At 44.7% G+C, this 13674-nt stretch overlaps 1 protein-coding gene across 8 annotated transcripts in view; it reads left to right on the top strand.

Annotated features, from left to right (window-relative positions):
- The first annotated feature begins 908 nt into the window (after positions 1 to 908).
- Positions 909 to 13674, top strand: part of FN1 (fibronectin 1) — a 52609-nt gene continuing 39843 nt past the window's right edge. For 6 of the 8 annotated variants that reach the window (XM_071746909.1, XM_071746913.1, XM_071746912.1 and 3 more), the window contains exons 1-10: positions 910 to 1140; positions 1489 to 1617; positions 3083 to 3220; positions 4959 to 5090; positions 5216 to 5353; positions 7261 to 7419; positions 8890 to 9090; positions 9579 to 9758; positions 11229 to 11405; positions 12319 to 12471. In XM_071746909.1, the coding sequence (XP_071603010.1) occupies positions 972 to 1140; positions 1489 to 1617; positions 3083 to 3220; positions 4959 to 5090; positions 5216 to 5353; positions 7261 to 7419; positions 8890 to 9090; positions 9579 to 9758; positions 11229 to 11405; positions 12319 to 12471 (1576 nt within the window). In that variant the 5' untranslated portion in view covers positions 910 to 971. Of the gene's footprint in view, positions 1141 to 1488; positions 1618 to 3082; positions 3221 to 4958; positions 5091 to 5215; positions 5354 to 7260; positions 7420 to 8889; positions 9091 to 9578; positions 9759 to 11228; positions 11406 to 12318; positions 12472 to 13674 lie in introns of all 8 variants that reach the window. The other 2 variants (XM_071746910.1, XM_071746914.1) reach the window with 2 other exon arrangements.

Below are 13674 nucleotides of genomic sequence, written 5' to 3'. Positions count from 1 at the left end.
CTTGAGTGCTGGTATAGGCACTGCACCAGAATGGGGCACACTGTACTTTCCTCACTAGCAGCTTCCTGCTGGAGAGCCACAATTACAGTGCATGCTCTCTGCTTTGCAGTATTCCTTCAAACCAAGGAAAAGAGACAAACATCCCCTGCCCCCAAAGCAGCAGAGATGGCCATGGGAAGAAGACAGGGGAAAGACAATGACTAAATCTGTATCCAGCCTTTATCTGGGTCATTAGACCAACAGGCTAAAGTTCTCATATACTTAAAGTGATTCAAAACCTAGCATTTTTGTTTTATTTCATTTTATTTTCACTTTTCTTTCGCTCTCAGAATTGATTTTGGACAGCAAGAAATAAAATTAGAGAAAGAAGCTATTAAATTCATTTTGAACAGAATGTAACCACACCGTTTGCTACAAGTGTGGTATGAAAGATTTTAACTTTGAGTCACCAGCAGTAGGTAAAACATCACTTAGGGTTTCTTCTTTCCAACCTCTACACCTATGTTACGCCTCAGCTTCTCTACCGTGCAGAACATTATTTCCCTTGAACGGAGAGATGGTGTCAGCTTACAGACAGCATTCCTCAAAGAAGGAAGAAAAGTTTCTCTCAGCCCTCCAAAAAGCCATTTTGTTAAGCCACGTGTTTCCCAAAATGGCACGATCGCCTCCCAGCCCGCTGCCTTGCAGGGTCGGGAGGCTGCAGGCTCCCTTCGCTGCCCACCTCTGCCCTCCCACCCCCGAGCCCGGCTCGACGCTTTGTGGCTGACGGGCCGGGACGCCTGAGCTCGGCGGGGCTGTGGCAGTCCCCGCCCGGCCCCCGGCGGCTCTGAGACCAATGGGCTCCGGGGCGGAGGCGGCCGTCCCCTCCCCGCACCGCCCGCCCTATATAGCGCCCGGGTGGTGCCGCTGCCCCGTCCGTCGGGCTGCCTGCGAGCGGTACCGCTGTCGCTGCCCTGCTGTTCCGTGTCAGGATGCCGGGCCGCACCGTGTGGCGGCTGGGGCTGCTCGCCCTCTGCCTGGGGGCTGCAGCGGCGGGGGGTGGTGGCGGCGGCGGCGGGCAGCGCCGCGGAGGCGGTGGAAAGAGCCGTCGGCAGGCGCAGACCACCTCGATACCTCAGGGCACCCCCGCGCAGAGCAAGCGTGAGTACCGCGGCGGGAGGGGCTCCCGCGGGCAGGGCAGGGCAGGACCGGATGGGGGGGCTCTGCCCGGCACCTCCGCAGAGCGGACGGGACCCGAGCCCCCGGAGCGCGAAGGGAACCAGAGCCCAGGCCCCGTTGGATGAATCCCGGGTGTTTTGTGTTTTTTTTTTTTTTTTCTCTGGGGCTCGGCAGCTCGGCCCTTCGCTGCCCCCCCGGGCTTGGCGGGACACACACATGGCCGGTCGGCCGGTGCCCGCTGCAGGCGGGGTCTACCCGTGCCGTGCCTCTGCCCCTCGTAACGCCAAACTTTCTTTCTCTCCCCCTCTCCGTCTCTGCCTCTCCCCCCAGAGACCTGTTTCGACAATGGAAGATACTATCAGATAAACCAGCAGTGGGAGCGCATTTACCTGGGGAACACGCTGGTCTGTACCTGCTACGGTGGAAGCAGAGGCTTTAACTGTGAAAGCAAGCCCGAGCGTAAGTTGGTGGTCTTTTTTTTTTTTTGGCTGCATCAAGACCACAGAATGGCTTTAGATGCCGAGTAGCTAAGCCTTGTATCGAGACCCAACTGGCAGAGTGGGCTTTCAGCCGGAGTTTGGTGCTTAGGGTCGGTAGTGGACTTACATTCAATTACACTGAAGATCTGGCTTGGGATTTTAAGGAATGCTTTTCATTAGCAATGGGCCTGCCACCAGAACCCTGAGCCAAACATCACTCATCTCTCTGGAGGATTGGATCTAAACATTAATTTTGGAGCCAACCTCTTCTTTATAATGAACTGAACTGACTCCTGGACTCACACGGGGAAGTTCAAATCTGGAGTCACTTTGCAGCTCTGGCTCTGTGCTGTTTGATTGCTTCACCCCAACTTTTCATAGCTGTGCAGTGTCGTCAGCTTATTTAAAAATATTTCAACTTACAACTTTCCACAGTTCCCCAGCCGTGCTGTGAGCTTTCCATAATTGAGTGTAAAATGACACTGTTTAGTCTTCTGCAAAGGAAAGTTTAGGTAACAGAAAGAACTTCGAATGCAATCTCTGCTGCAAGATGCATCTCTCAGGGATACAATGTAGTTCAGATAATCAGATGCGATCTATTTATTGGTCTGAAGCCACTGGTTTGCTTTAACTCCTTTATGTTGCTCTGGAGATCTAAGGGGGAAAAACTGTTTCCTGGCTGTTAGTGTTCATGTGAGACAGATGGGAGCGTCTCAGCAATCTGTTTTGCAAGGCTTGTCTGCTGCCTGCCTCATGGCTGGAGTATTTTAAGGACTACTCAGACCCTTTAGTCCTCCATAAAAGGGGGTTTGTTCTAGCTTTTCTTCCCCTGCAGGGGTTCCCAAGTTTTACAGTTTCTGAGTGCAATAGCAAGTTTCCCTTATAGGACAGTTAACTTTATCTGTCCAGTAGTGAAGTGAGGAAAGTTGTGCTGTTGCAGATCCCAAACCTTGTGGCAGCACTGATGTAACCATTCTCTAGCCACTTACTCATGTGCAAGTGTGAGCAGTCCACAAGCAGTGCTGTTGATTTTGGTGGAACTGCAGTAGAATCTGGGATTAATATACAGAATTTTTTTGCCAGGTCAGAACGAGGAGAATTAGCATTGCAAAGCACACAGCTTCTAGGGGATGTTTGCTCCTTCCTGTCTTCTGTACTTCAAACAGCTGGGATTGATCTTCTCTGGGGCATGTCTGTCCATGCACCATGCTCAACTTCTGGCTCTCTGGGGGAGGCAGTGTGAGGTTATTAGCATCGTGGGGACTTTGAGGGGGTGAATTTCATCCAACTTTCTCTCTGCTGTTCCATCTGAGGAAGAAAGAAGAGACTATGCATTTTTCCCTGGAAAAAAAAAGAGAGCATCTGTGTGAGGAGACAAGGGATGTGTGTTTCTGTTGGCATGTTACTGGCATAGTTACACAAAATTGACTTTTCTCCCCTCATAGCTGAAGAGACTTGCTTTGACAAATACACTGGATCCACTTACCGTGTCGGGGAGACTTATGAGCGCCCCAAGGACTCCATGATCTGGGACTGTACTTGCATTGGAGCTGGACGTGGGAGAATCAGCTGCACCATTGCCAGTATGTAACTAAGAGCTTATTACTAGAGCTATTGTTCCTTAGCATCATATTTTCCAGAGCAATTTACACCATGTTCCCATTAGCTAGGGTTGGAGGGGGGAGTTCAATCCAAAGCCCATTAACATATTAGAATTGGAAGTCCATGCCCCATGTACACACAACCACACAACAAATTCCTCTTTTATTTAAGAGGTAAAATGCTATGTGTAAATATATAGGCCAAAAATTACTGATGATGTCCAGCCATACAGACTTGTATGCTTGCTAATGTGTGTTACACCTTCACAGGCACATTTATGCAAGCTTTTTGACTGTAAAAAAGGAGTGAGGGTCTGTTCTGCAACTGGTGAGAATTATACCGTCAACATTAGTTGGGCTGCTCTGAGCAAATAATAATAAATGGCACCTGAGAGCCAGCATGACAAATGTCATGCCAGCACTTCCCTGAGGGAGCTGGGATTTGATATCCTGACACCAGCTCAATGTGTTTCTGCAACTCCACCAGTTCACCAGCCTGTCCCATACTTCCCTCTTGTTCCTCCCTCTGTTTCCTTGGTCCTTTCTCTGCAGCTCTCCCTTTCGTGTCTTCTGCCTGGAAATCCTTTCCTTATTGAGTCACTGAATTGTTCAAAATTTCCCTTCAGTTCATAATTAGAGTTTCTGTGAGCACAGAAAGTCATGATCGCTGTGTCAGGACTTTTAGAGTGAGATTTCAATGTCCCTGAGGCACTATTTGAGAAAAATCTTGTTCTTAAAAGTATCCAGTTTCTTGTTTAATACACACATGCTGATCCTAGCAGCATTGCCCCAAAGGAATCAGAAGCCAGCCATCATTATAGCATGGAAAAATAATGCATTGTATCTAACAAGTAGAGCTGAAGCCCTTCTGAATTTAATGGCATTTTGTTGAGCAGAGATAGATGTTGTACAAAAAGAAAGAGTAAAGAAATTAGAGACATAAGAACAGTCTCATCTCTTCATCAGCAGCCTGGTTTAGATCTCACTGGAGTGTCTCGTTGACTGCAACTGGCTTTGAATCAATCTTTATAGCTCTTAGATTTCCTGCTTTCATAAATGAGCCAATGAAACATTTTAGTGTCTCATAATAAATGACCAGATACATGTTTCTCCTCTTGGAAAAAGACCCTGTGTTTGCAAACTGCCTTTCAGCATGTTTCCCTCCCTCTTTGAGCCTGAGCCAGGTGGCAAGCTGGGACTGCCTCAGGGCTGTGGAGCACTGGTGCGTTGGGAACCTGCCTTTCCAGGCCAGCATTTCCAAACCTGAGAGGATCTATATCCTACCAGATGTCACAGCAAGCACTTCCTTACTCTCCACATGCTGCCATGGCCACTGTGTATCTCGTGCTACATAGGGATGGTCACAAAGAGGCCCAAGCAGTGTCGCCTCAGAACAAGATGGAGCCAAACCCTCCCTCACCAGCCCTTGAGGGCCTGAGGGGAAGCAGCCCCTCCTCAAGCCCTGACATTCTCTTTTAGCCACCAAAGTCTCAGGTGTGGTTTGAAACCTGAAGAGGGTTAGGTGCAGAGAAAAGGAGAGGGCCTGGGAAGCTCAGAACATGGCAGGTGCCAGTGGAAGATGGTGAGCACCATTTTGCAGGCAGGAGGAGTAGAATGCTGTGGCCCCGCTCCACCTCATTCACCCCTGGCCGGCTGGCCCACCCTTACCTTGTGCCCGCCATGCTGTCCCTCACCTCAGCTCCCCTCTCTCCTGCTGCAGATCGCTGCCATGAGGGTGGCCAGTCCTACAAGATCGGCGATACCTGGCGCCGGCCCCACGAGACAGGCGGCTACATGCTGGAGTGTGTTTGCCTGGGCAACGGGAAGGGCGAGTGGACCTGCAAGCCTGTGGGTAGGTGGCAGCTCCCTTCTTCCCTCAGCTTGATCAGGGTGTATGTATGGCATCTTCCTCCTTCTCATCATATCCCATGGGATTGATAGCACTGGGTGGACTCTTTATCTCCTTCCTTCTCACAGCTGAACGATGCTACGACAACACAGCTGGGACTTCCTATGTGGTTGGTGAGACCTGGGAGAAGCCCTACCAGGGCTGGATGATGGTGGACTGTACCTGCCTTGGGGAGGGCAGTGGCCGCATCACCTGCACCTCCAGAAGTAAGTTGGCCCCTTAGATTCTTTGTGTTATTGAGCTGAATTTATCTTTCACATCTTGTTATATGTCAAAAAGAGAAGGTGTTCCTTTTCCTACCCTGTCGCAAGTGACAGTAGTTTTGGAGGGATGGCAGTCACCTGAGAAAGGGCGGGAAATGAACTTCCTGAGGTGAGAAGTGAGGGAGAAATGGTGTGTCCTGGTTGCAATTTTTGATCTGGGGACATGCTAGAGAGCTGGAGATCTGTGCTGGTGACAGAGTGGCTGGATTATTTGGAGTTTTTCTACCTTATGCCTTTGTAATGCAAGGTTTGAAAAAACACTTCTGTGGCCTTTAAATTGCTTCCTATTAGCACGTCTCTGGGCACACAGAGCAGGCCTGTGAAGAACTTAAGCATTTAGGGAGCTGGGATTAAAACTGAAGATCTGGAAAGACTTGGTCAAGAAATAAGCTATAAAAATCAAACAAGCCTTGACAATATTGAGTATGTTTAAAACACATGGAGAAAAATCATTAACTGTCAAATAAGAATGAATAAAGCAGAATGTGTTGTTTGTGAATTTTGGAGGAGTTACTAATAAAAAATGATTTGGCAGTATCTTTCTTCCCACAACTGAGGTTACTGCATTGTTGTAAACCTAGGGGAAATTGCAGTAAAATTACCTGCTCATTTTTCATTTTGTTTTTCAAATGTGATCAGAGATATTAAAATTTATAGATGTAAAATGGTAGCTGTAGCCCACAAAGTGGCACTAGGCTTCAGTATGTATCTTTTATGGCCAGCATTTTCCAGAATTGCAGCAATTTCTTGGGGGACACTTCAGCTTTCCATTCTCTAGCTGGAGAATCTGAGCATCCATAAGACAGGTTTTTTCACGTGTGCCAAATTACATGATGAATACTTAACCAATTTACCACTCTTCTGGCAAATACTCAGTTTTTGGTCATTTTAACTGCTGCAAATTAACAATATGTTTTCCACACTCATATTCTGTCTGTATGTTCTTTCAGTGGCAACCTGGCATGATGCATATATCCTTCCACAGTCTTTCATAAATCCATGTTCGTCAACCCATCATTATATTTGAGCCACTGTATCAAGTTGCTCTTGAATGACACAGTAAAATGTTGTAATGGAAGAAGAACTAGTTAATCCATGTGGATCTGGCATTCAGACAAAAGTAGTTTGTTATGCTGTTCTTTGAACCCATTTACTCAATTCATCAGGGGCTGTGGGTGATTAAAGACAACAGGGAGATTTAGAAAGTCTAATATTCCTGGTATGACATGAGCAGCTTATATTAACTTTACTGGAGCTTCAATGCACACTTCTTTTGGAAGAAATGGAATTTAACATACTACCCTCAAACAAGTTTGTTTCTCCCAGGTTAAGTAGAGCCCTAAACTCTGCTCTGTGTAGAGTGTGGAATTACCCAGCTATGAAGTCTTCTGCTGTAAGAAAATAAGAAAAAAGAATGTTAGAACAAGTTTAAGCTTTAAAGATGTATGCTTGCCAGAATGGGCTTGAAGTAGCTTTAAAAGTAACTGACAGGAATTTTTCCATTCAAAATATGCTTTTTCACATGGATTTTGAACATAGCTTACCATGTTCACACTGGGAATGTTATGATGCTATTATTGACAATGGCTACAAAGTGAAATAGCAGTTGTGGAAATAAATGCAAGTTTTCCTTTATACCAAAGAATCAGAATTTGCAGATTTTCTCAGCTGACACAGTTTAATGCAGGTTTTTGTTCATATGGGATGGGTAATGGGAACCCATTGAGGTGGGTTCTCAATGAAGGCCTTGAACTAGCAGATTGTTTGATAACATTGGTGGTTTGGTACTAAAAATTGCATGCTGAAGCCATTGAATGCAGAAACAGCTAACAATCATGTTCCTTATACAGATAGGTGCAATGACCATGACACCAAGACTTCCTACAGAATTGGAGACACCTGGAGCAAGAAGGACAACCGTGGAAACTTGCTTCAGTGTGTCTGTACTGGTAATGGCAGAGGTGAATGGAAATGTGAAAGACACACCTCCCTGCACACAACCAGCACTGGTAAGTGGGGCATCACATCTTGTCAGGTAGGGGAAGAGCAAGAATTGGCACATTTTGAAAAGCTGAAACTTGCCACTGAAACTAGAACTGTGCTATTCCAGTTTAGGTATTTAAGAGTCTTGTCAGGGAAGGATCAGCAACAGAGGTTGAGAGTTCAGGAGGTGCTCCTTGTTTGTGTATGCGTAGATAAGATTAATTTATACTTTGTTTCAGTGCACAAATGGGGCTTGCTTATACTGATGTGTTTGCCTGAACAGTTACAGTGTTGTAAATCACATCAAGGGCATTCATAGGAATTTTCTACCAGCTTTGTCTTTGAAGAATGGTGCTTCAAATTCAAATATTGAACTTTACGTATTTGCCTCAGGGTAACTTTCTAGAAATGTCCTTAATTTAAGCTCTGCAGAGACCATCTGGTTTCTTTGACAAGATAAATACACCTACTAATAGCTGAGCTTTGAAAACCATATATATCAAGGAATGTATACAGTGATATTTAGTACATGTTCTTTAGTTCGTAATTTTGATTTGAAATATTACCTAGTCTAGTTGTATTTTTTGCCAAAGTTTTATTAAAACCTTCATCTGCTAAATTTTTTTTTGTCATTTTAAGGATGTAGGTGGCTGCAACGTGAAACTTATCTGGTTTTCTGCAGTACATACACTGAATTTCTCTTTGTAAATGACCTTTTATTGCTCAGTACCAGGAGATTAACATCTAATGCTCAGGAGCTCTTAAACTTCAAACTGCACAAAGCATCAAGGATGCCAATTTTTTTTTTTCCCATTATTATTTCCCCTATTTCAGTAGAATTTGTGAAGATTCCTGTGGGAATCATCAGCAAAAATTTCCATAATGTAGCCAGCAAGCCTCTTTTTCTCTTAGTATTACTCCAATCATAATGGGCCAAAAAAATCAGACTCAAAGTGTAAATATTCCAGGGTAAATAAAGAACTACATTTGAGGATTATTTTTCTTTTTCAACAAAATATTAAAAATTAATCTTTTTTGCCTTATTTCCCTCCTTTGTAATTTTTTTTATTGTCTTTTCACTGGTCTTAATTTTTCTATTTTAAATTTCCTTCAACTAAGTGGCTTGGTTTGGTTTGGTTTGGTTTGGTTTGGTTTGGTTTGGTTTGGTTTGGTTTGGTTTGGTTTGGTTTGGTTTTCCCCCAGAATTGTTTCTAAAACTACTGCTATGAAAATATTTTCTTTTTCTTTTAATCCTTTCTAAAGCCACTCTACAGTGGTGGAAACCAGAGGAAATCATTAGTAGAAGTGGAAGTTGGTCTTTTAATTTTGAATTTTGCTAAGTGGAAAATGTGCCTAGAAGCTAAGAGAGCTGTACCTTTGACCTGATGGAGTGCCTGAGGTTTCATTATCTCTTTATCTCTTTATATAACATTGAAGCATTCTGTTCTTCAGCTTTGCATGTAACATCTCTCTCCTCTCCCACGTTCTTCTTGCAGGATCTGGCTCCCCCAGCTTTACAAACGTGCAGACTGCATTGTACCAGCCCCAACCTCAGCAGCCCCAACCTCAGCCTTATGGCCAGTGCATCACTGATAATGGAGTGGTGTACTCTGTGGGGATGCAGTGGCTCAAGACACAGGGCAGTCAACAGATGCTCTGTACCTGCCTGGGCAATGGAGTCAGCTGCCAAGAAATAGGTATGAGTTTGTGTTTAGTGCTTGCCCAGTCCAGTAAGATCTTTGGGACTGCTTTGTGGTTTTGTTTCTAATCCTTTTGTGTGCATGTATCAGGAATGTCTTCTGAAGAAGACACACTGGAGAAAGATGCAAGGGGTGAAGAAATAGTTGTTTTGGTTATTTGAAGTCTGGTTCTGTAGGGCAGAAACATTTCCCAGTGAGTTATATATAACTTGCTGAGGGAAAACACAGCCCTTGGGGAGCAGCATTAATAACTTCATTCAAATCGAGCTGCAATAATATATGTTTGGAAAAGAATGTAGAAGAATGACACAGCTGTGGAGCTAAGTCATCTGTTGGTGTATATTGGCCCAGGTCCATGGCAGTCAGCATGGGTTTGCAGCAGACAGTGGCTTAGCCCAGAGGGGCTATTGCTGATTTAGTGTCTCCCTAAGGTTGGGAGACTGGTTTAAGATGGAGTCTAATGTTGTGATTTGCTTGTTTTAAAGCTGTGACCCAAACATATGGTGGAAATTCTGATGGAGAACCCTGTGTCCTGCCTTTCACCTATGATGGAAGGACTTTCTATTCCTGCACCACTGAAGGTCGCACAGATGGGCACCTCTGGTGCAGCACCACTTCCAACTTTGAGCAGGACAGGAGATACTCCTTCTGTACTGAGCAGAATGGTAAGTTCTCAGAGGATCTTCACGTGCATGTGACCCTCAGGCACAGATGGAGGAAGGACCAGAGAACACAGGGAACATCTTCCTGAGCAACTCCGTCAGTCTGGGGGGACTCTGGGCACACCTCAGCAGCAGGGCAGTCCTGCGAATGGAGGACTCTCTGGTGTCAGGGCACTTTTGTTCCCCTGGCATCTTTGGAGGGTGCTCGGGATGGCACATTTGTAGCATTTGGGTCCTGTTCTCTCTGGTTTGAGCTGATCTTAGAATGGGAATACCTTGTCAGGTCAAAGCTTTAGCCCAGAGGACAGGATTACAGAATCATACAACTGGTTTGGTTGGAAGACTTTGCCTTTGCTTAGCTGACTTGCTAGAGCAATGCCCATATTAGGCTGTGAAAAAGGGGATATCCATGGAATACAGTCTGTGCAGTCCTCTGCCACTTCCTCCCTCCCTCCTATCTAGCCAGGTTGCCATATATAGCAGTAATTTTAATGTGATTTGTGATCACTGATCAAGAGCTGGTGTATGACTAATGCAGTAGCATTCCATCTTGCTTATGGATGGTCAGTGTTCCCTTCCCAGCACAGCTCTACCTATGTGGTTGCACTTCCTGGAAAGCCCATCAGACATCCATGGAACAGTATCCAGGCAGCTTCTCTGGGATCTTGACCTTGGAGACAGGCTTTCACATTCTCACATGAAAATACTGTTTCTTATTCTGCACAGATTTTTTCCCTCTGTTCTACTTCAGTTGTTTTTTCTGATAAAAGTCAAGCTTTTCTCTGCAGTGTATAAAACATTCTTTCTTTAAAAAACAACCCAACAAAAAACCCTATGCTTTAGCGAGGTTTTGTGTAATATACACTGTGGAGAATGAGACATACCAATATAGAAAAACTTAAGCAGATGCCTCCTTGTTCTCCATTATTTGTAAAGCAGAGTTGCTCAAGAGGTGAGTAGTTCATGTAGATTACATCCCTTTTTCCACAGCTGCTTGCAAAACATGAAGCTTCCACCTGCAGAGGTTTTGACTAGTTCTGTTGGATGTAGCTAATTGTAACCCTCTCCTGAGGGCTAAAGATTTACTTTAAGGCAAAGGGCACAATTGGGTAATAGCCAGTGAGATAGTACAGGTTTGTTTAGAAATCTGAGCGTATTTGATTCCCTAGGCCTTGGCACAAAGGGTCTGCAAATCTATTTCCTAAACACAGGAAGCCTTGGTTTTCCCTATTCTGCAAGAATTCCCATGTCTGGCTCTGCAGCTCTTCCAAAGCAATGAACTGAACTGAGCTTGTGGAAGGCTTATGTTTCCAGATCTGAATTAATTAAAGCCAAGGAAAAGAGGTCCATGGATAATATACAGGATACATGTGACAAGAAGTACTGCTAGTGGTTTGTTTCCCAGGTTCATCCATGCACGCCGAGAGAGTGTGGGCTTCATTTGCATCTGTTTTTTTTTTCACTTTTGTACAGTTTTGGTCCAGACACGTGGTGGCAATTCCAATGGTGCTTTATGCCACTTTCCCTTCCTGTACAACAACCGCAACTACACTGACTGTACTTCTGAGGGACGGAGAGACAACATGAAGTGGTGTGGGACCACTGAGAACTATGATGCTGACCAGAAATTTGGTTTCTGCCCTATGGCTGGTAAGGCTGAGAACCATAAAGGGATCATGGAATAACTGTAAGTGCTGCTTTGAGCGGGAAAGAACTGTCTGTTGTAGGTCAGTTATTAATGACTTCCAGTGAGCTGCATCCCAACCCCAAGCCCTTTGAGGCTTTTTGAAGTTTTGTTTTGTCTTTTTTCCCTTACTAATTACCTCTAGTTCTTCTTACTTCATTTGCTACAAGCTAGTGGTAGGCAGACTTCTCATGTGATGCAAATGGGTGTTAGTCCATTAGAGGGCATTGGACTGTAGTGCTTTGTAGCAAGTGAGTTTTTTATCTTGAATCTACCAAAGCTTCTTCCTTGTCACTTACCACCTCCTCTTGCCTGATCTGTGGCTAGGAATAAATCTGTCCTTTTAAGTTCAGTGTGTTACCCCGAAAATGGCAATAATGTCAAAATCAATATTGTGGTCCATTCCTGCAACCCATGCTCATCTTCATGATGTCAGGAAGGTACATGTGGGAGAGAGTGTGACTACAGTTCTGAAATGAAAGGCCTTTGGGAACTCCTGACAGTGCAGCATCTGAGTCCTTAAGCAGCTTTATGGAATACATGGTGGGTCTTCAAATGGCTGTGTTTGCATAAAGACTTGCATGTAGCAAGGACTGATTCTTTCACTTGAACATTGCACAGAAGCTACTTCTAGTAGCTTTCCAAGAAAAATGAAAAGAATGAACCCCTGCAAGGGATCTGCACTTTGAGAGTGTCATCACCCAGCAAAAATGCTGTTTGCAATGGAGTGGGTTCCTAAAGCTGCCTTGTTAAGATGCAGAAGCCACTACACAGTGTTAAGATGCAGAAGCCATTACACAGCATTGGAAATGCTCTTAGCCCTCAAGATCATGTTAATTCTAGCCACATCAATTGTCCTTTTGCTTTCTTCTCTTTCAGCCCATGAAGAAATCTGCACAACCAATGATGGTGTCATGTATCGTGTTGGGGATCAGTGGGATAAGCAGCATGACATGGGACATATGATGAGATGTACTTGTGTAGGAAATGGCCGTGGAGAATGGACTTGCATTGCTTATTCCCAGCTCAGAGGTGCGGATTTTCATGTTGATATCACTGCTTTAGTCTTATGTGTTTGTCAGGGTGGGAGAAATTTTGTTTGCTTTTCCATAACAGTGAGTTTGAGCTCAGACTTGAATATTATCCAGCTTTTCTTTGGAGTAGAAAGGGAATCAGAGGGACTACATCAAATTATTGTCTTGTCTACATGCTGGAAAAGTACTATTTCAGCCTATGCAGGCTGACAAGCAGGGGCAAAATTTGATGAGTTTGAGTATCAGATGATATCCCTACATCCTTTTGTCTGCATTTAGGATCAGCATTACCATGACTTTACAGAGAGCTCAGCAGAGGCACCTCCCCTCTCAAGAAAAGACAAGACTCCAGACTAGTCTGAAGTTTGAACACAGAGCTATCCTGTTTTATTGTTCTGCAGTAAAATTTTCAATTCCTCTGTACTGGATCAGTCCTTTGCTGGATAACCTATATGAAAAGTTGGCAGGACAGCACAGAGATTACTGTTATTTATTTACTTATTTATATGAGTGGTCCAAGTGTAGAAGTGCTTAAGCAATACCAAAAAAAGACTTAAAAGCACAGACATTCTATCATCCTACAGCTAGCTCACAGCATTGGCTCCATGTCTGGAAAAGGCAGGGGGGTTACTGTCAAGCAGCCAAGAAAGGGCTCTTAACACCACTGCTGAAATGGGATATAATTTATAGGGAAAGGCTCACTCGAGGGCTTTGGGAAGGTGGCTTTTTTTAATGCATTTACTTCAGAACAGTGAAAAATGCACTGCTAAAAGTTCTGGTCTGTAAAACTTCTTTTTCCACATACACAGCAGTCTCATTTGGGAGTGAGAGTGGTCTTTCTCCATGAGATGGGCTTAGAGATACTTTACTTTTTCCAAAGGGAGAGGTTGTCTAAGTAGAGCTTAGCTGTCACAGCAGCCAGGGAAGGTCCTTAGTGCCCATAAGGAGGATCTGAGCACTGCTGGGTTTATCTGGATGCTGTACTCATGGTGTGGGAAAGTATGATGGGGATTGAAGGCCTGGGATTAACTGAGTCACTTCCCCAAGGACAGATGGTCTGTGATTGTCTCTGGAACTGAACTTGGGTCTCTTGGGTCCCAGTTAACAAAACATCATGCTTCTGGGGTGGTTTTGGTGTTTGTTTTGACTTCCTGGTTCTTCCTGGGATTTGGCTGGTGTTAGGATTTCTGGGCCAGATCAG

The sequence above is a fragment of the Heliangelus exortis genome, chromosome 6, assembly GCF_036169615.1.
Source record: "Heliangelus exortis chromosome 6, bHelExo1.hap1, whole genome shotgun sequence".
NCBI classification, from domain to species: Eukaryota; Metazoa; Chordata; class Aves; order Apodiformes; family Trochilidae; genus Heliangelus; species Heliangelus exortis.
Note: the sequence above shows the minus strand (reverse complement) of the source record. Positions and strands in the feature narration are given on the sequence as shown.